General features: G+C 41.5%; 2 protein-coding genes across 2 annotated transcripts; both read right to left on the bottom strand.

Annotated features, from left to right (window-relative positions):
• Positions 1–491: 491 nt before the first annotated feature.
• On the bottom strand, positions 492–8,828 carry irf5 (interferon regulatory factor 5). Its single transcript, XM_078282140.1, has 9 exons — positions 8,720–8,828; positions 7,284–7,613; positions 5,488–5,674; positions 5,360–5,385; positions 5,230–5,257; positions 4,147–4,569; positions 2,945–3,334; positions 1,807–1,925; positions 492–1,586 (listed from the first exon to the last, which is right to left on the bottom strand). Exons 2-9 carry the CDS (start codon positions 7,455–7,457, stop codon positions 1,398–1,400), a joined length of 1,536 nt encoding a protein of 511 aa, XP_078138266.1. The 5' UTR covers positions 7,458–7,613; positions 8,720–8,828; the 3' UTR covers positions 492–1,397.
• Positions 8,829–14,988: 6,160 nt separating this feature from the next.
• Positions 14,989–24,629, bottom strand: cdhr5-rs (cadherin-related family member 5, related sequence). The gene is made up of 15 exons (XM_078282236.1): positions 24,605–24,629; positions 23,808–23,909; positions 22,706–22,914; positions 22,558–22,614; positions 22,353–22,445; positions 22,075–22,161; positions 21,716–21,826; positions 20,649–20,819; positions 20,240–20,330; positions 19,398–19,504; positions 19,051–19,251; positions 18,809–18,940; positions 17,437–17,515; positions 16,574–16,767; positions 14,989–15,564 (listed from the first exon to the last, which is right to left on the bottom strand). The coding sequence occupies exons 1-15, from the start codon at positions 24,627–24,629 to the stop codon at positions 14,989–14,991; spliced, it is 2,235 nt and encodes a 744-aa protein (XP_078138362.1).
• Between the last annotated feature and the right edge of the window lie 615 nt (positions 24,630–25,244).

The following is a 25,244-nucleotide window of genomic DNA, read 5'->3' as shown; positions in this document are numbered from 1 at the left end:
ACCGTTCAGAAATCCCCACTTGAATCGCTAATGTAATCCGATAGCCAGAGCTCAGCTATGTAAGGGGGAGAGTGTGAAAATCCTGACAATACCCATACATCTCGAATGGAGCAGAAATCTATTAGGAAAACAAGACAACTCATTTTGTAGATACTCCTTTCTGTTCCACTTGGAAGTTGATAATTTTCATAGAAAATACTGTACATTATATTCAGTAGTTGTCTCAATAGGGAAAGCACATCACACTAATTGCTGAATGCTTGCATAACACATTTATGAAAAAAAATCCTTTGACATTTTATGGCTTTGAAAGAATGCATCTTGTGGCATGGTAATATATAGATTGTGGATAGGATGCCAGTAACGGATGAGTTTGCCATTCACAAAAGCTTGTTGCCTGATTGTTCGTTCACACTAGATGTGGTTAAGAATGCAATAGAGGTGACTGAAAACTGGCAAATGAGGGAGGAGGGGCAATACCTGACCCCATATGAAAGAATACTGCAGTGGTATTTATTGAAATCCTTACAATACAATTCTAAGGGGATACTTATTAGCCAAGAGAAATTAAAATACAGTGGTCGGTGTGTAGGTCATTCAATACCTCAGAGGTTAACTCAATACTGCACAGGACTGCTATTAACTTTCAATGCTGGATCCGGTTTCACAAGAGTTACCCTGCATTCACACTGCGAGCAACATGATCAAGTCCCAGAAGTCCATTCACTTTCGTTAGAGCTGAGCGACCACGGAAACTCGGCTCATTTGTGGGCATTTAACACGCTTGTCGGCAGAGAAGACTTGGGTTCATCTGCCGTAAACAGCCAATCAGATTTCTGTGCCTCCTTGTTCCCCTACCGATGTGATTTAGTTTTATGAACAGTTCCTCCTGGCAAGGGCAAAATGGATGAGAACAGCCGCTCAAAGCTTTCCAGCTCTCTACAACTTTTATCTGAAAGACTACAGGAATAAATGTCTCAAAAATGGTGCTTGGAGAACGGCTGCAGCCATCGTTGGGGTCGATGGTAAACTCCGAAGTCATTTTATTAGGTTTTACTCTTTATTTTCAATTAATGCTACGTAATTAGTGCTTGCTAGCTAGCTATGTTAATTAATCAAAATTATGCAACATTATGAAAGGCAAGGCCAAAGCAGAAGAAAGTTAGAAACTTTGTAGGTGCAGACCACCACATAGACGCAATCGGACCTGCAACAATCACAATCTGTCAGAATAGCAGCAGTGTTGACGCATGATGAAACAAGTTCAATGTTGAACAACGCACACACACTTTAAGGGTCTAGGGACCCTAGTGGAAGCACTCTTCCTGAGGAGGTTAGCCTCAGGCTCTTGTGTGTGTGTCACGATGCAGGTTGTCCCCGGTCTTTGACCCTCTGCTTCAGGGTACATTAGAGGCCCAGGGCCCTTGGGTTTGCTGGCTCTGGAGGAGCCTCTGCAGCTCCTTAAATTGCTCCACTGTCTGGTCCTTCACATCAGGGTTGGAGATCTGCAGCCGAATGCTGTCTGTGGACCAGCTGAGTTCTCCAGAGAACATCTCTGTCAGGATCCGTGCCACAACAGGGACAACCTGAAGCCAGTGAGAGAGACATTACTGCTGGAGAAGAGTTGTAACTTCACTGAAAACTGAATTCCTTCATGCTGCTGGCTGCATTTGGTTTACATAGCCAAAAGTTTTATTGTCACGACTAATAGCTCTCACCAGTCTATTCCCACTAAAATAGGATGACTTAACAAGTTTGACTGAAGGCCAGCCAATGCATGCCACATTAAATCAAAGAACTGCTGACCTGGACAATGATAAGTTTCTTCTCCTTGGGTTTCTTGTCTGGCCAGTCCTCCCCAAAGCAGAAGTAGATCTCAAAGGGAGGAGGGTTTGGGGCCTCACCCTTCTGGAACATGATCAGCCCTGTTTTCCATATGTGTGTCCAGACAGAAGGATAAAAGTATACTTAGGCAACAGAATCCAATCAAATCAATAAAAAAATCTTTCCGGATTCACACATAATACGTTTGAGCCACAACATCCTTGTGTACTACTCTGCCCACAGTTTGCATCACAGTTTACAAATACATTACGAATTGAGATGAAACATGGTTATTGATTGCGGTATTACAACATAAATTTCCGTTGCATCTTTGATTCACTGAAATGTTTTCATCATGAATTCTTCGCAGAGAGCTGGTAAAAAAAACGTGTTTAGGGTATCCATGCATTGTCAACACAAATAGAATAAATCCAATGTTTGCAACACCTGCATTGCAACACAAGGATGCAGCAGTGACAGATTCTCTCATTTGAAATTAATGAACTTCCATTGGAGAGCAATGCATTCAACGCATGAAGTGTGATGCTGGCCTTAGTGGCCTAAATAAGAAAGGAGAGATTCCAAGACGGCAATGACAGATCACAGATCAAAAATAACATGCACACGGCAAAAAAGTTTAGTATTGTTCTGATAACTGAAATTTCAATACCGTTGGGAAGGATTGAATTGTCTACATGTGGACTGGAATAGACAGAGCTGCAGTCACAAACTGGTGCCAGGAACCAAATATGGAACTATTTTGGTTACAGTGCCAGAGTGCTATAGGACCAGAGCATTGTCAGGAAAACATAGGAGATAATGAGGTAAATATTGGACTTTTGCACCCACAGTGCAATCGTTTGGCTACAAAAACTTTGATTATAATGCATGAGCTGTTTGATTGAATTTGATGGACCTTTTCTGCATTTTTTGGAGCTATACAAAAGGTGACACCTGGTCCAATGAACTTCAATTGAGTTCTGACTGACATGGGGGTGAGCAGATAATGACTGAATTTTCCTTGTGGGCGAACTTTTCCTTTAATATTGATACTGAAATCTAAATTCTGGCATTTTAACAACACTACAAACAGTATAACTACGTGATTTCAGCACTTCACCTTCCAAGAAGTTGTTGAGGCTGAACACTTTGATCTTCTTCTCGCGCTCCATAGGATTGGGCGGGCCATGTTCATGCATTCCCGGTCCGGACCAGTACACCTTGCACTGGCACAGGCGGATTGCGTAGATGTCCTGCTCCCAGATCTCCAGGATCAGGCCCCGGTCCATCACATCAAGCAGGGCCTCGGTGTAGAACTTCTGTTTCTGGTTCTGGATGTCGGCGGTGCCGGGGAACAGGACCTGCAGGAGGGTGACGGGCCCGAACAGGTCCACCTGCTCCGGGGTGGGCTCTAGGTGGCCGTAGTACAGCCGGCAGCCCTGGGGGTTACTGACAGTCAGGGAGCCCGTCGTACGACCACGGTACTGGAATTTCAGGTCCAGGTCCGTCACTGGAGAGACACACAAATGAGAAAGAAAGGAATTAAAAGAAAGAGAAAGAGAGAAAGGAACTAAAGAAATAGTGCTGCACTGGACTCTGAAATACCTTTTATTTAGCAGTCACACCCAATTTCAGTGCAACACCACTTGGGGCTAGGAAGTATGCATTTTTACAGTGCTTTCATCAACAATATACTGCCTCATTGTTCATTGTTTCTTTTTTAAGGCAGCGATAAATGATGCCACATGACTATAATCTGATTTGGAAAAAAACAAATCCATTCAAATATTTGGCCAAAAATGTTTGGTGAAAAATGCAAGAACAATATTATGATTATGATATGATATTTTGTCCATGCTATCGTAATCCTATCCATATCTAGTCAAATGCTGAGTAAGCTGTTCTCATGTACACAATGAAAAATGAGACCGTATTTTCACTGTCTAACCACAGAACCTGTCACACCATCTACCACACCTTATACCATTGTGTGCCAATGGCTGGGTGTGACATGCATGTGCAGCAGTGTAACAGACTGCACCACTAAAACCCATATAAACCACATAATCACTATATTAGGCTACTGCTACTGGGATGATATGCATCTCAAATAACGCTCGTAGTTTAAAGCTTTAATATGCAACTCGTCACATTGAAATAATAACTAAATAGGGTATACATTATCAGTCTGTGCAGAGCAGGGAAGTCATTGCAGATTGGCTGTGTTCCCTGTCTAACACTACACTTAGACAGCATACTGTAGCTTTAACCTTCCTGCACAAAACAAACACTTTCTGAGACGAAGGAGAAGGTTCTACTCACACGGCAGGCTGTTCAGCAGGTCGTACTTGCAAGGCTGGGCCTGTGCGTCGCCCTGGGTCTGGACGCCCGGCATGGGGCTGGCGTCCATCGGGGTGGGCTCTGGGGGTGCGGCGGCGGCGGCGGCGGAGGGAGGCATGGAGGGCAGCTCCGGGAGGGCTGGGGGCGGCACACCCAGCCCGTTGGGGAGTCCTCCGGGATGCCCGAAGCTCCCCCGATGCTCGCCGCCCACCAGCTGCACCCGCGCTGGGAACTCTGGCCGAGGGCGGTCGGAGGTCATGGGGAGGCCTCTGCCGCCGTCCGCCAGGAGAGGAATTGGGATGAGGTGGGCCGGTCCGAATGGGTCGTTGACCGGCATGCTGAAGTGGATCACTTCTGTGTGTGCGGGGAAGCCGGGGAACGACGGTGTGTCACTGCTTCTGGGGTCTGGAGAAGATAGTGGAGAAGCATCTCAAACATAGCACAAGTACAGTAGAACCTCCTTTACTCAAATTTCAAATATCTGAATTGACTGGTCTACCAAACTGTAGAATTTGTTTCAGAATACATGCATACGGTATTTCATATTTTGAATTAAGGAAAAATCCACCCTTGAATACTCTAACACTGTTAGATATCATCAATCTGTGATGTTCACTGAATTCCAGGATTTTGCGATGAAGCAATAGCAAACTGGCTCAAGTTTTTCCAGTCGAGAAAAAGTGACATTTATACATATCTCAATGTGATGTCACATTGTCTACATTTGTTGTCCACAGGAAAAATACACCAGAAAACAACAAAATAGACCCATAAATGCAAGCTACATCACCAATAGCTGTTTTTGTAACAGTGTTAAAGTGTTTTAGGGTGGAAGTCTTTGCTCAGTATTCAAGTGCACTGCACCAATTTGAATGACCTCCATTCCCAAGGCATTTAGACTAATGTGTACAGTGACCAACTTCATGGTGAATGTGTCCATTAACCAGCTGATGTGGGTGGAAAACACTAATCAAAACTGGTTAATGAACAGATTCACCATGCAGTGAATAGATATGTGCAGTGACATCGTACTACAAAGTATATTTCTGTGAACGTTTTACTTACTAATTGAGAGACCCACAAGATTCGGCATCTGAGAATATGAGATTAGGTAGATTAAGATTTTTGTTATCAAAGTCACAAAAAGCATTTTGAACCAACAGCCTCCTTGTATTTGACACATTCCATTCCTTACCTCCTCATCGTCCTCATCAGCAGCATCTGAAAGAAAATTCAAAATAACACAGATATCAATGAGGATGAGGCTGAGAGCTTAAATGTCAACACTCGACCTCTCGCTCATACACGGTAAAGCACACTTACCTCCGTTACCGGCCTGGTCGCACACCTCGTAGATCTTGTACGGCTGAACCGGAGTCTCCTTGGTGCCGTCGTACTTGAGTTTGAACTCGCGGCTCTTGTTGAGGGCGCAGCGCAGGTTGGCCTTCCACTTGGCCGGGTCGGGTTCATCCACACCCTCCTGGTACTTCCCTGTTTCCAGAGCCCAGGCCTGGAGGACACAGCGGGGACAGACTGGTTTAGAACAGGGTCAACTTCAAAAGTCCATACCGTTTCCAGACCTTAAAGGATAAATCCAGTGAATGTTAAGCTCATTTTCCATCTAGTGCCTTCTTTCCCCTCTAAAAATTCCTGTGGATGTTTTCATGCCATTATCAGAGAAGCAGTTATCATGTGACTTATTTCCTTAGCTCTAGACGCCATTCACCTTCTTTCAACTCCAAACTATATCAAAACCAAATTTCTGAGATGGCAAACTAAAGTGTAGTGACATAATCCATGGAGGAGAAGAACTGCCCTTTAATTCCTTGGTTTCATTCGAAGATTTTGGTGTTCAGTGAGTTATGCCGATAGTCGTCTTGCCACTCCAAACTACAAATATGCCATATTACACAGAGCATGTGAGATGACAGAGGAGAAAATGTGTGGTCTTATGTATACTGGGGCAGTACAACAATATTTTTTCAAACTTTTTTTTTTTTTTTTTGTGAAACTTTTCAAGACTTTTTGAAATGACCAAATTCTTTCTCCATACATTTCCAGACTTTCCCTGTGATCAAATGTGTATAAATCAAAGCTTAGGGCCACTATGTCAATATGGCAGCTCATACTAACACATGACAAACATCCTAAACCATCATATGCCTCCATTGTACATCAATTAATATAAAGGCCCGCCGGCACACTGCATACTGACCGCACTGACCAGAAATAAACCGAGAACAATAGTCAGAAACAAATAGAGAACAAGTTCACTACAAACGAGGAAATGATCCCATGTATGCAAAAGCTGAACTAGTGCAGGAGATCATGAGGGTGTTTAGGAGATCCCAGAATGACAAAAAACACTTGAGAACAGTGAATTGAAACTATGGCCTTTTCACTTCACTGAAACAGTTGGGCCTCTTCTAGCAACACGCTACTCTGGATAAGGAAGTTGCTGCAGCTCTTTCCTCCTGATGTCAGTTCTCACTTTTCTGGGCTGAATGTCAACCATGTGCTGCTTTAGAACTGCTGAATTAGCAGTAAAATGTACTTTCAGAGTGTTCAATTATTGATGTAAGAAGTATTTTAGGTTGAACTACTCCATATACTGTTGGGGATGCAACGTATTTTATGAGCTTATCGTATGTTTTGCACGTGAAACCTTATTCTGCAGAGTAGCTAGTAACTCCAGCCGTCAGATAAATGTAGTGGAGTAAAAAATACAATATTTCCCTCTGAAATGTAGTGGAGGAAGTATAAAAGTCTCACTCTACCTTAACAATTAACCCACAACGCACCTAATTTTGTTTATATGGGTTTAAATAGAGTTTTAGAGGCGTAAGGCTTTTCTTCATCATTCTGTCAATGCTGTTTCAGAGGCTTTTCCACCCTCACAAGAAAATTAAATTCAGTTGGAAACTCAAATCTCATTATTTTGCTCACATAGTATTGATTTGTATTCGAGGCCTTGTAAATAAACTAAATTAATACCAACTCCCCCAAATTATTCTAGTGCATATAAGATCCGCGTGAATCAGTCTTTGTAATTTCCCCTTTGAATTCTCCTGCCTCCTCTTCATCTGCATAACTGAGACTCATCCCTATGCTCGCCTGACCTTAAAGATGGTGTTCTCCTCCTCGGACATGGGCAGGTGGCGCGTGGCGTGTCTCCAGGGGATCTGGAAGAGCCGGTGGTCCGGGCCGAGCCACTGCAGGCCCGAGTAGTGGCCGCTGTTCACCTGGGCCAGCAGCCAGGGCTTCAGACGGATCCTGCGGGGCTGGATGCTCATGGCGGAAAAACGGGACACTGTGGACACTAGTGAGAGTCCAAACAGGGACCAGGGCGATGGGGTAAAGGAGGGAAAGTGGGAATAGGAATCTTGTGGGCTTGTAGTCCTGGATCCTGGAGGGACGATGCTCCCATACAGCCTGAAACGGCCTCGTGTCTGGAAAGGAACAGAGTGGATGAGATTTTAGTGCCCCATGATGGTCTAAATGCAGTTTCAGAGGCTTTTCCACCCTGATAAGAAGAAAATTCTTAGGGGAAATACTGCATAGTTGTAATTTTTGGGCATCTGGGCCTCTATCAGCAGCTTTAATACAAAAATATGGTATCAGTACCAGCCTTCAATAACCCATAGCTAGTAGGCGGTCAGACAGAAAAGGTAAGCAACACAGAATGTCAGTATGTGTGATGGCAACAGGCCTCTGTTTAGGGATTGATCCATTAGAAACAGAGCAAGCTGAGGAGCATGAGAGGAACAGTGATTTCTAGGATCAGTGCATCCAGATTAATTATGTGTAATGATAGTTTTAGCCAACATAAAACCTTTTATAATATCCAGATGAATGACTGAATCCCATATATGTGACATCAGTGAATACAGAAATGAATGCGAGTAATTCATTCACAGCCAGAAAGGCAAGTGATACCAGACTGAGACACTCAGTATATGGATGGATCTGCATGGGTAAACACTCTCTTTCTCTCTCTTTCACACACACACACACACACACACACACGCACATGCTCACATAGACACAAAAAGGTGAAAATAAAGTACAAACTGACAGTTTCAAGTGTGCTGCTGGTGTGATAAACACCTCCCTCTCCAAGGCTTTGCACGTCTATTTTGTACTTCTCATGCTGCAAAGTGTGAACGAATGCTAATGTTGTCCTAAAAGTAGTAAGAACTTGAACTGAACTGCAATTTATCTAGGGCTAATAGTAAACAGTAAGTGAAGAAACTCACTTTCAGTAGTTTCTAGACGAAACACTATTGATTTCAGAGCTGCATTAGCGAGTTATATGTCTGTATCATATAACCTATGAGGACTGTTGGTGCAAAAAAGTATTTCTTATTGGGAAACTTAAATTTGAATTTCATAACTTTATGCTGGCGAAATGGCAGTTGAGATGATTCATGAGGAAAAAGTTTGAGAGAGAGAAAAAGAGACAGAGAACTGAATGAATGTTGATTTCTTTGTTTAACTGACCTCAGGTTGGTATCTCAGCCTATTTGCAATGATTTCAAATAAATGATGGACCCACCTGATGTTGGAGAGCCAAGGAGCGACTTGCACCGTGTGGGGCGGACAGCTGCTGGCTTATTTGTGACTCCCAGGCTCCAGAGCAGCAGCTGGCGGCAGGTATGAGGCTTACATTGACGGCCAAAAAGACTTTTCAACACAACACTAAACACGGACTCAAACCAAACAAGTGGCACTTCCCAGAAAACATGTGAAAGGTGTCGTCAATGAGCAGCCGCTCACAGTTGGAGAGAGAAGCCTGGAATGTCAAGCGACACAGAATGAAAACCAGAACGTCCGGTCAAAAACTTCAAAATAGAAGCTTTAACGTTACTAGCGAATATCACTGAACATGAACAACCATTTCGGTAACGTTAGACTGAAGCACAGTTTAAAAGGCAATGGGTAAGAAAGGAGGTAATATATAATTATAATATATGAAATGTAGCACTCTTGCTACTAACTGAAAAAAAAGATCGGTTAGTTAGCTAGCTAGTTTAGCCTAGCTGACCTTCAAAGTAGCCAGGTAAAGTTAAGTTAGTTAGCTAGCTAGCTGCTGACCTTCAAAGTTTATGAATGCCATGGTCATGAATAATAATAATAACAACATATAATAATAATGATAATAATGATAATAATAATAATAATAATAACAAGGAAATAAAACGGAGTTAATAAAATTAGACAAAGGCAGAGGGTAGAAAAGTCATGTATATTTTTTTATTTCTATTTTGACCAGAGTTGTCGTTCAAGTTTGCCATTATGCTAACTTGCACTCCAAAAAACTTTGGCTCCATTCACTAACTCAACTAATGACATTATTTCTGCCTGTAGAGTAGCTCTGCCTCTGTGAAATAATTGTACGTTAGAACTAAAACTTAACTCTGACATAAGCATGCATGAGACAATGCACGCACAATCGTTCCTAAAGGCCACAGAATGGCAGCCCCAGAATACCTGCCACATACTGTACATGTTAGGTTCTCAAAATTAAAAAATTCTCAAACACCGTTTCATACGCACTTATCTTCTTTATTTATATAGCACTTTTCAAAACGTATATGTCTAGTAGAGCTAGACTTTCCCTTCATATCTATTGTAATGATTCCACTGAGCATTTTGATATGATTTTGGTCATTCTATACAGCCCAACACTCGGGGGAAGGAAGAGCACCAAAATATCCTACCCAAGTAGAACTAGGCTACTGTTAGGTCGCTGAAATTCTACTTAAGTAAAAGTAAAATTACTAGTGTAAAAATCTACTGAAGAAAAAGTAAAATGTAGCTCATTCAAAATATAGGCTTATTTTATTACATAAGAGACTATTGTTACATATGATCTTTCCAATACAGTGCAAAAAAGACGCAACGTAAGTAGATTAAGTAGAAAAATATGATAAAGTATAAACAAAGTAAGCATTAATCGACATTAATTATTCAAAATTGTTTGTACTCTGTAAAGGATGTGATTTAAAATCTAGCAAAGTACAATACTAAATTCATAACGTACTTAAGTAAAAGTAAAATCACTAATTTAAAAAAAAAAAAAAAAAAATACTCAGAACGGAGTGACAGGTTTACGCTTTTATTTTGAAGGCCAATCCACCGTACTCCCGGTCTTAGTCTGTCTTTCTGCCGCGGCTTGGCGGGCAAACGGTGTGTATTTGCAGAAGTTGCTCAGGTACCGCCCTTCCGGGTGTCTGCACATTGGGCGGAAGCAGACCTTTGTTTCATTTTCTATAATAGCTCAGTACTAAAGCCTCAGTGTGTCTCTGTTAAAGAGGCGTTCCCATTCAGAGGCACGTAGAAGTGTTACAGTTTAAAACAGTCGTCACTGGTACTGTAGCCCAGGACAAGAGCATCAATTCACTAAAAAGTCTCTGCATCTAACATCGGTTACCAGTTACCTGGACTAATTATTTTTTAATGGTATCATCTTATAACACAAATGCCCCAAGATAAACTAGGATGTAGACCCCACCCACACACATTTATTAGAAATTAAACCAATATTTAACATTTATTAGAAAGATACATGTACACCAAGACACCTGGCATCTTCTTGGCCATGCCATACTGTTGACTGTGATTTAAAGAATACACTGAGATTATCAGATACTTTAACATGTAGGTAATATTTATGTCAGTGAAAGTGAAATGGTATGTAACTTAGTTCTAGTTGAGCATGATGGGCAACTGCACTTGACCCTAAAGTGAAAGACCTATAGCAATCCCATAGTAGATTTTACAAGGATGTTATGGAAGTATCACAGGAAAACTATAAGCCCCTTTAGCAATATTGTAGGAATATTATAGTGATACCATAGGAGATAAAACAAATACCATATAGCGCCATAAGGTCACTATAAACTCACTATTGAGTACCACAGGCACACTATACTGTAAATCCCTACAGGAATATTATAGTGATTTTTTGTTAGAGGCACACAGCACATAATATAATAATTATGCAAAAATAATCCAACTTCAGGTATCTGTGTTAGCATATCTACATTTTATTTTTATTTCCTTTTTAGTGACAATTTTCAGATTCATTTCCGTAATATGGTCAGACTGTAAGACAACTGATGATGATGTATAATGACCACCAGGTGGCGCTGAAGGCTAAATCCCAGCCGCCTGGCATTCCTTCCAATGTAAACCAATACATTTCACATATACTTTAGAACATGTTTACAGATGCCAATGCCAATTTTCTGTGTATTTTGAAACATAATTCTAATATATTCTGAAGTGTATGTGAAACTGTGGGTTCATGGGTGTCATATGAGTCATACCTTGCCATACTTTAGCCTAAGTGAGTCTAAATTTGGTCTTGTAGTTTTTATCATTATAATGGAGATAAAAGGTCAAGCAAAAACTGCCAGAAATCTATTTAGAAGCCATATCTAAAACAAAATAAAAAATAAAATCACATCATGGGAGAAGACATTTTTTTACAAACAAGCCTTAAATGCTTTTAGTGTCATGGAAGACTTTTTTGTTTTGTTTTATCTTATCGCAGCATGATGGCAATTTTCATTACTGTCTCCTTGTTCGCAGTCATTCTAACACACCAGTGGCATTTCGCGTATGCAGGTCCCAAGAGCCTGTAGTCAGCACTAACAATCAAAAATAATGTAACATGAGCATTTAATCCAGAAGTAATGTGATACTAGTGTCAAGCCTATATTCAGCTCCGACAATCAGAAGTAATATGTTATCCAACATGACAGTGAATTATGGCCTATCACCCGATTTTCAACCATTAGATTATCTGAGACAAAGAAATGCAAATTAATTAATTAAGATAAAATCTCTATATTACAGTCAAATTACAACCAAGGTGATTAAAGTGGCACTAGGCAAGAGTTTTAATTGAAATACACCCGTCTCATCAGCCTAAATCACAAAGTGGGGCTGCAACAGACAAGAGCATCAAATTAAATTCTGGTGTTGGGTATGGTCATAGGTGGGGAATCGTCTCCTGCCACAGCAAATAATTGATTGAAACTTGAAACTGTCACCTAAACGGCCACGAGCAGCGCTCCATCAACAGAAAGCTGAACTCACCAACAGTAGATATTTTGTCTCTTTTTTTTTATCATTTATACAATAACTGTAGGCAGCATCTTTATACAGTACATTTCTAAAGGCCACAGTTTATTCTTGACAGTACAGTGGACCAGAAACAGAATCTGTTTTTATGGAATAGTTGCAACTTTTAAAGATTAGAGTATTTTAATGCAGTTCACATGTAGCTGTCTGATTCATAATGATTTAGTTAACCTTACACAGAAGGCTATGAAGGTGTCATCTGTGGTGTTTGGTGTGTGTCTGTGTGTGTTTGTTTCCTAGGGAGTCTGCAGAGGAGGGCAGGGCATCGCTGGAACCTGCAGACACACAGAGAGAGGGAGCATCAGCCAACATAGAGGAGCGCCATGAGCAGTGAGCGGCATTTCATGATTCCATAATACACAAACTTTGATTCTTGTAAAGTCAAAGTTGTACAACAAGTTGGTGGACAAACTCACACTCATTTATTCTCAGTAACGTTCAAACTAAAGGAATTTGTGCAGGACTATACTTGTGTTGATTATGTGAAAAAATGTGCATGTTATAAATCAGTTAGGTGGCCCCTTTAGTCAACAGAAAGTTAATCATTTAGTTAAGAAGGCCCTAATTGTCTTCCCCTCTGCTGACATTTTAAGGACCAAGAACATTTGATATTTGAATAATATCATAATATAATGATGTTTGTTGTTGAAATTCAATTGCTTTGCTTTTTTCCAGGCAAGAATTCTCGCATTACCAACAAAGTACCATAAATGACATTCAAAGGTGGTAATACTCCACCATTTCCATTAATGGTTCCCACTAATGATGTTTTGTTTTTTTCATCAGATCTACAGCAGTGATGAACCATTGTCTGCGTGGGACCTTCCGGTGCATCAGCTTTCCCTTCAGCTTGGCTCACATGTTTGTCAGTGAGCTGCTTCGCTTCATCATCAAGGTAATGTTACTCCTATTAACTGACCACTTGACTGTATTTAAACACTTGTTCCAAGCTCATAAATGGGCCACATGCAATAGAGGGCTTTTAGGTGACGTAACACACCTTCTGTCGGCCATATTGGAGGTCTTCAGCGCTTGACAACACCAGCGTTTCTAAACTTATGACTTGACTGTCTCAACATCATGGCCACATTTCTGTGCTGTTTATGACTTGGAACTGATCATTTCATCACTGATACACCTGATTTTGTGTTCAGATAATGTCAGCTTTTTAGCTAGCTAACCATAATGTCTGCTCAGCTACTGTGTTGTTAACACATCTGATTTGCAAACTAGCTAACGCACCTAGTTGAAGCTAGCATGAGTAGTGGCTAGTAGTCCCATGTTGACATTAACATTGGCTAGTTGGCTTAAGCCAAAAAAAGGGTTCAGGTTAACTGAGCTGACTCTTCTCAAGCCACAACTCTTGTTTTGGAGTAGAGACTAGAGCTAAATACAAGACAGTTTACTGTGTCACAGTAACCTACATTTGGAAACAAATCTACTTTATCAGACTATTCCCTTTTACTTATAATGTTAATGAATATAATGTATCTTTTTCCTGCCCGTTCGTTATATATTTAGCCATTAAGTGCCCAGCCAGTTAACTGGACCTCCATGATAGACTTCCATGACCTAGCCATGTTCGCTAGAAGATTGGTGACCTAACTGCAAAGCCTCGATACCAAGTGCCACTTTATATTTCAAAGATAGCGCTATGTTTTCTCCACCTTGAGGAATGTTTTCAGTTCACCTGTCTCTACCTGTCTACATGCAGGTGTTGCTAGTGGGACTTTTTGTGATGCTTGGAGAGCAGCTGATTGCTCCTCTGGCGAGGGCACTGAGTGACGTAATCATCAAGCCTCTGGTTAGGTTGCTCCTCAGTTTGTCCGTGGCTGTCAGGGACGTTCTCAGCCCACTGCTGGCAGTCATGAAGGAGGTTATTCTACTTGTAGCTCTGCTGATTCAGTCATTCAGGCTTGTGGAAGTCAACCTGACCAGCGCTCAGCCCCAAGGCATACAGCATGTGTGATGAAGTGATGAAGTGTTATTACGAAGGTCAATTAAAGCCTACTGATCAGTCCATATTCTTGTAGCTTTCATTTATGCTCATCACCAAGTCACCCAGCTCACAAGTAAGACATAATACTCAAAAAATAATTGCCTTGAGTTACTGATAACCACAATTTCAACTTCTTATTTTACACAAAACAAATTTATTTACATATGTACAGCACTTACAATATGCTTTTGTAAGATTGCAAATTGTAAAGCAAACATTTCTTGGGAGGTCAGTTAAGATGGCAATAATCTTATATGTTCGCATGACAAACAATGCTGATGTCACAAAATAACTGCACAGAAAAATTATACGTTCTTAATACGTTTTCCCAATGATCTGAATGTTTATCACAAGTCATAGGTATTTTTCTTGCACTGGCTTAGTTTGTATTGTAAGGCCAACCATTTAGGCTGTCATAGAAGACACAGGTTTCTGTTGCATGTGTAATGTCCAAAAATGTAGACTGTTTTTAATGGCTTAAGTGTTTTAGAATGTTAGACTGTTGAGGAATCGCAGTGAATAATTTGTCAGGTATCAACTTAATTCCCTCAGTTGTTTGTGTCAAAGGGTTGGCCACTCTTTGGATATTGAATTCACAGAGGCTTTTTTTGCTGGGAGCCATTTCAGGTTTCTCTTTTCTTTCCTGGCTGGCTGCTGCGGCAACTTTCCCGAAGTTAATCCTCTGAGCTTGTGTCATCATCAGATACACAGATCACGGCATGCATAGAGCTGTAAGGGTTCTCCACATCCCGTTTTGTGTCTTTGGCTTCTCCTTTCATGCCCTGAAACTTCACTATATTTAGTCTCCCTTTGCCATCACCTTGAACCATTGCACCAACATCTGTTGATAAACCTTCTGTCCGCCCCAGCACTGAATGTAGCCCCTCTTTAACAGTGGGGAAGCACTCTGTTCCAATCTCTGTTTCCTCTTTCACACTCTCCAGCATTTTGTCCTTCACTGCAGCCCCCATGCTGCTGGCCTCAACAGGCATTTGGCCTTTGTACTGGAGGGATGGTGTGAAGTCTCGGGGCTGGGGCTCTGACTTTGCTGGAACACGCAGCAAATCACTAAGAGGCCCGGAGCTGCTTTCTTGTTCGCTGTTGGAGGAGGGGGGAAGTGACTGCTTCCTGGTGTAGACCCCCTGTCTGCCATGGAGGCTTCCTGAACGAGGGGGTTCGTATTCACTGGTGAATGCTTCGCTGTTGTAGGACATCTCCTCCATCAAGTACTCAGGTCGACTCGAATTCACCTGTCGATTACGGAAAGAGGGGCATTTAGGGGGCATGCGGAACTAGAGTGTTTTGTTGTTTGGTTTGATTGCTTTTTACCATGTTCCACTGATTGCTTGTGTGTCTTTACGTTGATCTCAGTTTTTCTGGAGTATGCACATTGTATGGACATTAAAGTAAAACGTTCACAATTCCCCAACACATAGCTGGATCTACAATATTCACCACAGACTGAGGATACTATACGGTAAATGAAGTCAATGAGTGTATTTACCTCTTGGGCAAAACTAACACAGAACCACAACATCACAGAGCACCACAAGAGCACTTCAATTAACATAATTATGCAATGGAAGTGCAGCACATGCACGCCACAGCAAGTACACACCGTTACAACCGTCACAGCAAATGTCTTAGAGAAGCATGGAGGAGAACTCACCATCTTATAGCACTTTAAGCTCTACATAAGCAGCATTAGTAAAAGAAACATGCAGGGATGGAGAGAGTAAAGATGAGGAAGGGAGCAAAGAGTAGCTTATACTCTTAAGCTCTTTTCACTTGGAACGTTCCGTGAGTTTAGTAGGGTGGGTTCAGAGGTCATGGAGTATAAAATTACAGTTGCAATGACTTTGCATTTTGCCAGTAGTGCGTTTTTTTTTTTTTTTGTCTTATGCTGATATTAACAGATGTACTATTGTAGAGATGAGGATTGTGCAAGTGACCTTTTCTAGCTGTCTTGTTTAACAAAAGGGTGATTTTTTTTACAGTTTCCTCACAACAGGATGTAACAAAGCCTTGCAGCATCCTTATCATTGATCCCATGAATATTATTCAAGTCATGTATGATTTTTTGGGTTTTGCTTTCAGTGGATCAACCAACACTGTTTGCTACTGACCTATTCATTGCTGAAACCCCAGTCATTGTCAAGCATTATTGTTTGTATGCTTCCTGTTTTATCTTTAAATCAGTATATCTGTTTGCAGAGGGGTTGCATTCACTTGTGTGTTAATGGTTTACACAGCCCTTACCACATTTGGATGCTTTCCCAGGGCAATAGCCCCTTGGACGGCTGGGTCCCGACTGCTTCTCCTTCTCCTGACAAATCGAAGCAGCAGGAACAACGCTGCCACAAACAGCAACAGGATCATGGCTGCGATCCCCCCAGCCAGCCTGGTGTCCATATCCCCAAACAGCTGCTCCTCTGTGAATGGGCCTCGAGGAACTGCAGAGAGAAAGAGATGGAGGAGAAGGGTTAATGTCAGAGGGCAGTCATCTTCTCCATTAGTTAATGTATCTATCCAGTCGCCTACTCATCTGTCCATTTGCCCACTGTAACATGACTACACCCATACAGAATCTCCCTGACGCAGTCTCGGTCTTCTCATGAGAGGAAAAGATAGGGCTGTCAGGAATGTTCATTTCAATACTAATCAATGCTTCTCATCCTGTTTTCGTCCGGCTGTTTGCGTGTTGTCATTGGCTAGAGCCCCTGGCTCTGAGCGAGGGATGGAGTGGGAGATAATGGATCTTATCTCATTAAGGGAGCGGATTAATGTTCCTTCAATTGGACAGATTAGCCTATAGTCAATCAAAGCCCACTAGTACAGATGACCTCTAGGTGTCCTCGCATCACATTCAGGGCCGCTGCACTGCCGCAGCATTATACTCCACTGACCCTCCCAAAGGGGATTAAGTTGGTGTAATCTGCTCCTTTTGTTGTTCCTGTCCGAAGACTTTCATTACATGTCAAAGAGCTTAAAATGTGTGTGTGTGTGTGTGTGTGTGTGTGTACGCACATGTGCATGCAAGCTAGCACGTGAGCCAACAACAGACTTTCCTCTTCCTCATGGCTTCCTTTATCGTTATGATGTTTGTGATGCTTTCTGCTCACCTGGTTGGCCTCTCTGTAGCACCTCAATGTCCACTGAAGCTGTTGCCACTTCACCTGATTCCTCATCCCTGGCAACCACCTGCAGGATCATGATATATTCAGAACATTAATATATAATATATATAATTCATTTGGTTTATTCAGTTAATTCATTAATCAATTTTTCAAATGATTACTTCCACATTTTATCCTTGCAAGATGAAGATCCTATCACAGCAGGCTATTCCTAATTCATAGTAAAGACTCAGTCAAATGGACTTTAGCGATGGAGATTCAAACTGTGATGCTTTTAGTTGTAATCCCACAGTAAGCCCATCCTGCTGGGATCATGCTACACACAACTGTCCTACTCAGAGACAACTAAGTGGCCCAAGACAGCCATACACTTCAGGAATAGTGGCCAGAGGATTAAACCAGCAGCCTTTGTTAAATCACTTATTCCCTGTCTTTTCCGATTTTGATTATGTAGAGAGTAGTGGTAGTTAATTGCCCCTTTATACAACAGGTTATTTTAGCCAAGAAATCAGATTTTTCAAAAATGCATTCCATCTGCACTGATAATTCCCAAGCGTGGCAAGTTGTGCGTCATTAGTTGCCACGCCAACACTTGTGGCAAGCATTGAGCTAGTTAGTGAAAAGTGATGCATTCTTTGTTATTACTCTTATGTACGCACTTGATATACACACTAATCTGAAAATACCTTTCAGACCTTACATGCCTCAGTAACCGTTGTATAAAACGCCATAATGCCCATGAAGCCTTTATTTACTGTGATCATGTGTACGACTATATTTAAGGCACTATATTTCAGACTTGCAGATATGTACAGTATGTTCATAGTTCTGATTCTATCATTATTTATTGGCATCTAGTGTATTATTTATTTCATAGTAAAGCACTTTGTAACTTTGTTAAATAAGTGCACTTAAAGTTATTTTATTAATGTATTATTATTACTATTATTATTATTATTATTATTATTTGTAGTAGTAGTAGTAGTAGTAGTAGTAATAGTAGTAAATGATTAATCTTTATTATACCCAATGGGGCAATTTGTTTCAGCAAGCAGTTAGAATACACAAAAACATCAAGGGAACATAACCACATATTACAAAAACATAGACAGTATCAGACACTATCAATTTATATCCAACAAGAAGCTGTAGATGTAGATCTTACCCCTAAGTATACATAAGCAGAGAACAGGCCCTTGTTCCACACGCCTAACTGCAGTTACATATTTAATCTGCAGATTGCCTCAGGGATCTGTTACTTCTACTGCTAATCTGTTAGTGCTTATAGTAATACCAGTAGCAGTAGTAGTCATAGTGGCAGTGGTAGTAGTACCAGTAGTAGTAGTAGCAGTAATACCTCAAGGATGTGCCTGTCAAAGGCTCGTAGGCGGTCGGTCCTAGCGATCAGAACCCCCTCCTGGGTGATGCGGTACAGGCCTTCACTGGCCGACAGGGGATGGAGGGAGTAGTGGATATTTGGGTTAACCTCCTAAAAATGAGGAGGTGGTGTAATGAGACAGGAGGCATTTCTCTAATAGTTTGTCATTTTTATTCTAAGGATGACAAGAGATATGTAGAGCTCTACATATCTAGTCTTACATCTCTGAAGTCTGTGTCTATGGCCTGGATGAGGAGCACTTGGTTCCCATAGGTGGAGATGATGGTGGCAGGACTGGAGCTCTGGATGACAAAGCCCTTGTAGATAGTTCTGTTGAAGAAAGGAGGGAAGCTGTTCTCGGCTAGCACTCTTACCAACGCCGTTGTCACACTGTACTTCATTGGATCGTTCAGCTGAGATGCCTGTAGGTGGTGGACAGTGTGGTAGATGTGCAACAAAGAGATCAATGTTACTTTGATCTCTTTGTTGAACATGTTTGATCTTTCTTTGTTGGAAACATGTAATTAAAGAATATATTTGTGAAACAGCCATGAAAGGTGAAACATACTATGATGCGCAGTCTGAATGTGGGTGTCAGTTGTCTGTTTTCCACAGGCCTGGTTAATGTGATCTCTCCTGCCTGGTTGTCAATCACAAATCTGCCATGGTCAGCACCTGCTTTGTCAAATATACATACTTGTAGGTAGACATTCAAATACTATTTATATTAAACTAAAATAAATCATTCCCATATTCATTTTGAGATATTAGTATAATTACGAATGAGACCATCACTGAGAAGATTGGCAGCCTCTACTGAATTTTGCATTGTGTGGCACCGGGTCAAATTTGGAAGGAAATCTGCTGGGCTGCTTTACAGTACAAAAACAAGAAGAGGGTACTGTTCTACCAGAGCTAAAGCTTTCAGAGTTTCTGGTAATGGCAGATGGTGGAAGGAGTGAAAGGCTGATGGAAAAATCACTTCTAACATGTTTATACTCTTCAGTAAAGCCAAAGAAAAAACAAATGGACTCGGAGGGGGAGTGGGACAAGTAGCAACATCCTCTTTCCCACAGGAAGCAGCAGTGTTTATGGGAAATGTGGTCTCAATTTTGAGAAACACTAACACTAACAATACCACTGGTGTGAGACAGAGGCTTCAACCATGGGCTCACAGTTTACTGTAATTAAATTAAAGTATCACAGATAATTTGACAATGATATAGTAATGACCATAATGTTAACCTTTTTAACAGCAAGTTTTCAAGGATTCTTGATGAAAGGATTTCCTAAAGCATCTTGGTACCAATATTGACTTATACAACAAAGATGCTCTCTGCGATTCTCTCATATCAGGATGTCCAATGTAGTCCAATGTCAAATGGAATGAAATGGGCTGGTAGTCCTCACCTGAGAGAATTGTGTAGTTCAGGGGAGTGTTAAGGCTTCTGTCACCGTCCACTGCATGTATTGGACCAGGAAAAAAATCGAGAATCATGTCCTGAAACAGAAAGGAGTTGCTGCATCTGAGGATCGACCAGTGGTTCTCAAACTGTTTAACCGCAGATTGTGCCATGATTAAAGGAAAAATCGGTGCAAAATGGTAGCTCTAGAAAGAAGCCTCTTTGATTCTGACGGACTGACCGTCAGAACCTAACGTTTACCGTTGATGTTTTAGATAACTGAAAAATGTTCTGCTATCAAACTCCATCCAATGAAGAGAAAAATACACCACCAAACTCCAAATTGGGCCCAGAAATGCAAGGCACGTGTATGTGTTTTAGGATGGGTTTTTACTTTAAGAAAACACCATGTCAACCTGGTCTTTCTCTGTGATGTTGGTTGTGTAGACGGGGTTGGTGCAGACAGGGAGGATCTCGTCTGGAGAGGCCGGTGTGCAGGGAAGGAAATGCGGGTACTGGTCGTCCCCGTCTTTGATGTAGACAGTCAAGGTGGCGGACGTGTTGTACTTCTCCCTGGTGTTGGCTTCCTGTATCACACATCATGATATAAAGCAATAGATGAGACCAAAGATTTGAGAGCAGTACATGTCCATGGCAGAAAGAATGTATTAATAGAATTCAAAGAGGGTCTGAGGCACTGTTGTGATAGCAAAAGTGAAAAGCCTTTATTTTACATTGGCAATCTGAAAAGTTAAAGCTGACTGACTGTGTTTCAGCTCAAATTAACCTTTGTCAAGGTGTAGGACTGCACGAGACAACTTCGAGGCTCGTTGGTGGCTCCAAATGGCAGCAAGAGATAACTGTTGACTTGAATGATGTTAACTTGAATATCCAAGTAAGATTAGCAAGTCACTTGCGCTCAGAACTGGTGCATAGACCAAAACGACCAACCGACACAGATATTATGGTCCGCACTCACAAGGTTGCATATTCCTTCTTTATTCATTCAGCGGAGAGCAGAAGATAAGACAGATGTTTTGCCAGTAGGCCTTCATCAGTGTCATGCTATTCCCAAGAAGGTACTGAGCTTTGTAGGTGAGCGTGGCTCTTTTTCTCGTTACCCGTTTAGGATACAAGATTAGACATGGAAGTCAATCAATGATCCAACATACCATGTCTGTCTTCCTCTAGTTTGTAATACATAAAGCAATAGATGTCAGCAAACACACTGGCCTCCTCTGGAAGCAACTAAAATATATCTAACAGTCATATAACAGTCATTTTTTAATCTTTGAATGATTATGTCACGCTGTTGTTTGTATTTTTTACGCCTAGTCTAACCATCTTGTGAACAGTTGTTGGATTTAATGCTATTAGATTACGAGGCAGGCAGTGGCACAGTAATACCCTTTGGCTTTAATTATTGTCCTCTTGCCTCAAAGCCTTCCTGTTGATTAATGAAAAAGGGATTAACATGTATTACCGTGGCATAGATGACCAGCTGCAGTTGGGTTTTGGTCTCATAGTCCAACGGCTTGTCCAGTACCACATTCCCGCTGTTTGGCAAATCTATCCTGAAGTAGCTGGCGTCAGGCTTAGTAGATCAGTAGCATGGTTCATAGGATAAGCAAAGGAAAAATTCAAATGAATAGGTTCCAAAGTAGAAATACAGTGTATTCTAGCTTGGGGCTTCATACTGGTTAAGCTGTTACAATGTAGTCGCTCATTTTCTTATATAAAAAACACTCTAATATCACTTGAAGCCATATGGTTAAAGCTTTCGGAGGCTTAAAGGGGGTCATTTAAATTAATTTTACTTTGTGTGAGTAAGCTACATTATACCGATGATTTGTTGATGGTGTAGCTAATAATGTCTCCGTCCGCATCAATTGCCTTGACAGTGAAGACAACAGAGTTCACTGCTGCAAGCTGGAGAGAGAAGAAACATTCATTATGTGTAATTCATTATTTGAAAGCGAGATCAGTGAATTTGTGTTGCTAACTTCACTAATGTTAACAACAGAATGGACAGCCTTAGTATAACATCATTACACAGGCCAGATATTTCTAACCTGAATAGCTATAAGGTTATTCTCTGCCACTAAGCCTACATTTTATACCTCATTGATGTAAAATGGCTGGATTGTCTCCTCCAGGAATTGCGGTTTGTTGTCATTTTCATTCAGAATCTCAACCATGATCCTGTACTTACTCTGAGGAAAGAAATAGCCTTAATTTTGTCCTGAGGGCAACAGTATTTCATTTTGTTGTCAATGGCACTCTGATGTACTGGTTGCAAACATGCTGCAATAGTTTACATCGTACCTGTATTATGTCACTTTCATAACACGTCAATTCTGCCATAAGAATAGCTCCCTGAACCTTTGAGACCAAAGTAGATTCGATTAATGAAAAGTTGAGTATAAGTTTGCCGGATTTAGGCATTTTTCTGTAACATTTAGGGAGGTTGTACCTCTCGATCCAGAGCTCTTGAAGAGGAGGAGTTTAGCCGGATGGTTCGGCCCTCTAAGTAGAACCAGTCAACGTTTTCTCCAGTGAGGCACAGGCGAATGGTGTTGGCCCCTGGGTCCCCAGTGATGTTGAGGTTTGCTATGAACTGTCCCGTCCGGCTATTCTCTCTGACGGTCGCAAAGATGTCTGACCCACCCAGGCACAGGCTGGCTGGGGAACAAACCGGTGAGGTCAGTGACATCAACAGATATCGATAAGCCATGACTTCCATGAAGCCCCCAGGATTTGTTTTTCTAGATATACATTTCCAAGGCATTTCGGATTTATTGGATAGATAGCAGACAGTGGAGAGTGTCCGTAAAACTGGGAGAGAGAAAGAGGATGACTTGCAACAAAGGCTGTACGGCAGACTCAAACTCACTATGTTGCATGTACAGTGATGTAGTGGTAAATAAAGAGGAGGGTAAACTATGACTTACAGCCAGCGATCATCATAAGGCAAACAATCACCAATATAAACAAAAGTCAGCTATATTTTCAGAAGCACTGATTTATGCTCCCCCCCCCCCCCCCCCCTTAAAAGACCCTATCTTCATACAACTTCCATCACTCTGATGCAACTTACTGTGATGTATACTATGAATTTAACTCATTAAAATTTATGTCAGCCTAAAGCTATGAATAAACTGAATTTAGGTGGGTTTACCCCTCACTTCATCCCTGTGTGTCTCACAGCCCCAAATAGACTCACTATAGGGCCACATACCCCAATTTGAGGAGATTTTGTCCCCGGGACCCATATGGGAAGATTTCTTAATGTTGATTTATTACTGAATTGTCGAGCTATCTTCATTATATGTGCAGAGATAATAATGGTGAGAGTGAAAATTATGATTAGATTCTTATACATTCTCTAATTGGGATAATTTCAATTGAATTAATTTTCATGAAGCTAATCTATTCCTCATTTTGCTGGGGACCCTCTGGAACATCCTCAAGGGCCCCTGGGGGTCCCTGGATCCTACTTTGAGAACTACTTTGAGCCATCCCAGTGAGCCACCAGGACCCCCCCACCCCCGCCCCCCAATTGATTTCTGACCTACCTGTAACGACATGGTAGGATAATTTCACTGCCAACTGCCAGAAGAGCAGCTTCCACGCGCTCAGCATCTTCGCCTGTACTCCACCGCCTCCTCCAGCCCTGCCTGACAACCAGAGAAATAAGCACCAGTTTAACCCAGTGTCAATACTTTACCAAAAGTGTTTTCACCACAAAATAGCATTTTTTCATCAGGAGCTAAGGTCATCACAGCTGAAATAGCAAAAGAGATTATAAAAATAACTAATATAGATTTTTTTAGTAGATTAAGCAACAATTTACACCACATTTAAAGCTGCATGGGGCAACTTTGCACATTGGCGGGCTCCAAATGGCAGTGAGAGGTAACTTTTTGGAAGATTTGAACTTCAGTACCTAGAAATCCTATAAGGTGACGTCAGTACACTGCACACAGCACACTCATGTTTACCAACCGGCCGGTGTGTGATGCTTTATACCAAAGGAAACCAAAGGGACGAGAGAGGAAAAGATCTAACGTTGGTGAGTCCGGCTTTCTCTGGATGGAGCGCTGCTCACTGCTGTTTAGGAGACAGTTTGTATTTGTCCATACCTGACACCAGAATAACATTTGGGAAAATAGGGTGAATCTAGGGTGTCTCAGTCAGTGGTAATGGGACGCTCCTCTCTGTTGCAACCCCACACACTGTCCGAGAGCTTTTTTTGGATCCTCATCTAATACCCTCCAATCCACCTTTGTCCTCTCTCTCCCCTAGACTTTGGTGTCTCACACCAAAAACAAAAAGCAGACTCTGCCTATTCATGACTCATTATACCTCTGACCTGTTCTAAAACCCCTGTAGGCCATGTCTGCTTATTTTGTTCAACCAATAATCTAGCCATGTTTTGTTTTGCTTGAAGCTTAATAGTACAGCGCTGCAGTGTTTCTTTCTACCGGTTTGTTCACAGAGTTTCATTACAATGTCGTATTCAGACAGAACAACTCTAGATTAGATGAAATGATGTTTTCTTTACCCCCAGCCTAGCAGGAAATGCCGGTGAAAGGAGCCAGAACTGGCAGCAGAGTAAATGAAATGTGCAGTGAGAGTTCTCAGTGATCTGATCAATATTTTTCCCACAAAACAGAAAACATGCCTGTGTGTGGGTACGGTCACACCTCCATTTCTTTTTATAACATCGATCTTTCATGCTTTTTCCCCCTCTTATCTCCCAGTACATTTATATGCACTCAAGCCTCATACATACATGTTGGCATGTTGGCCTTTACCCACCCAGCAAGCACATCGAAGTTGACTAGATGTTGATACGAAGGCTGTAGATGTCCACAGCTGCTACCTGCATTGTTTTGTGATATCAGGGCCTAAATATCGTTCTGATATCAGTTCAAAACAGTTTCCAAAGCTGTTTTAATATGAATTTTTACCCTGCCATAATATCATATTGTGAACATTTTGGGTTGACA

This window comes from Centroberyx gerrardi, chromosome 24 (genome assembly GCF_048128805.1).
Source record: "Centroberyx gerrardi isolate f3 chromosome 24, fCenGer3.hap1.cur.20231027, whole genome shotgun sequence".
NCBI classification, from domain to species: domain Eukaryota; kingdom Metazoa; phylum Chordata; class Actinopteri; order Beryciformes; family Berycidae; genus Centroberyx; species Centroberyx gerrardi.
This window is presented reverse-complemented; position numbering and strand designations above follow the sequence as displayed.

Excerpts from the sequence above, each read along its gene's own strand:
- irf5 (XM_078282140.1), bottom strand. The coding sequence starts at position 7,457 with ATGAGCATCCAGCCCCGCAGGATCCGTCTGAAGCCCTGGCTGCTGGCC. Across the intron at positions 5,258-5,359 it reads CTGATGAGGACGATGAGGAG|ATGCCGAATCTTGTGGGTCT; the intron begins GTAAGGAATGGA and ends TCATATTCTCAG. Across the intron at positions 4,570-5,229 it reads TCTTGTGGGTCTCTCAATTA|ACCCCAGAAGCAGTGACACA; the intron begins GTAAGTAAAACG and ends TATCTTCTCCAG.
- cdhr5-rs (XM_078282236.1), bottom strand. The coding sequence starts at position 24,629 with ATGGCCTACAGGGGTTTTAGAACAG. Across the intron at positions 20,820-21,715 it reads AGCTGGTCATCTATGCCACG|GAAGCCAACACCAGGGAGAA; the intron begins GTAATACATGTT and ends TGTGTGATACAG. Across the intron at positions 17,516-18,808 it reads TTGACAGGCACATCCTTGAG|GTGGTTGCCAGGGATGAGGA; the intron begins GTATTACTGCTA and ends ATGATCCTGCAG.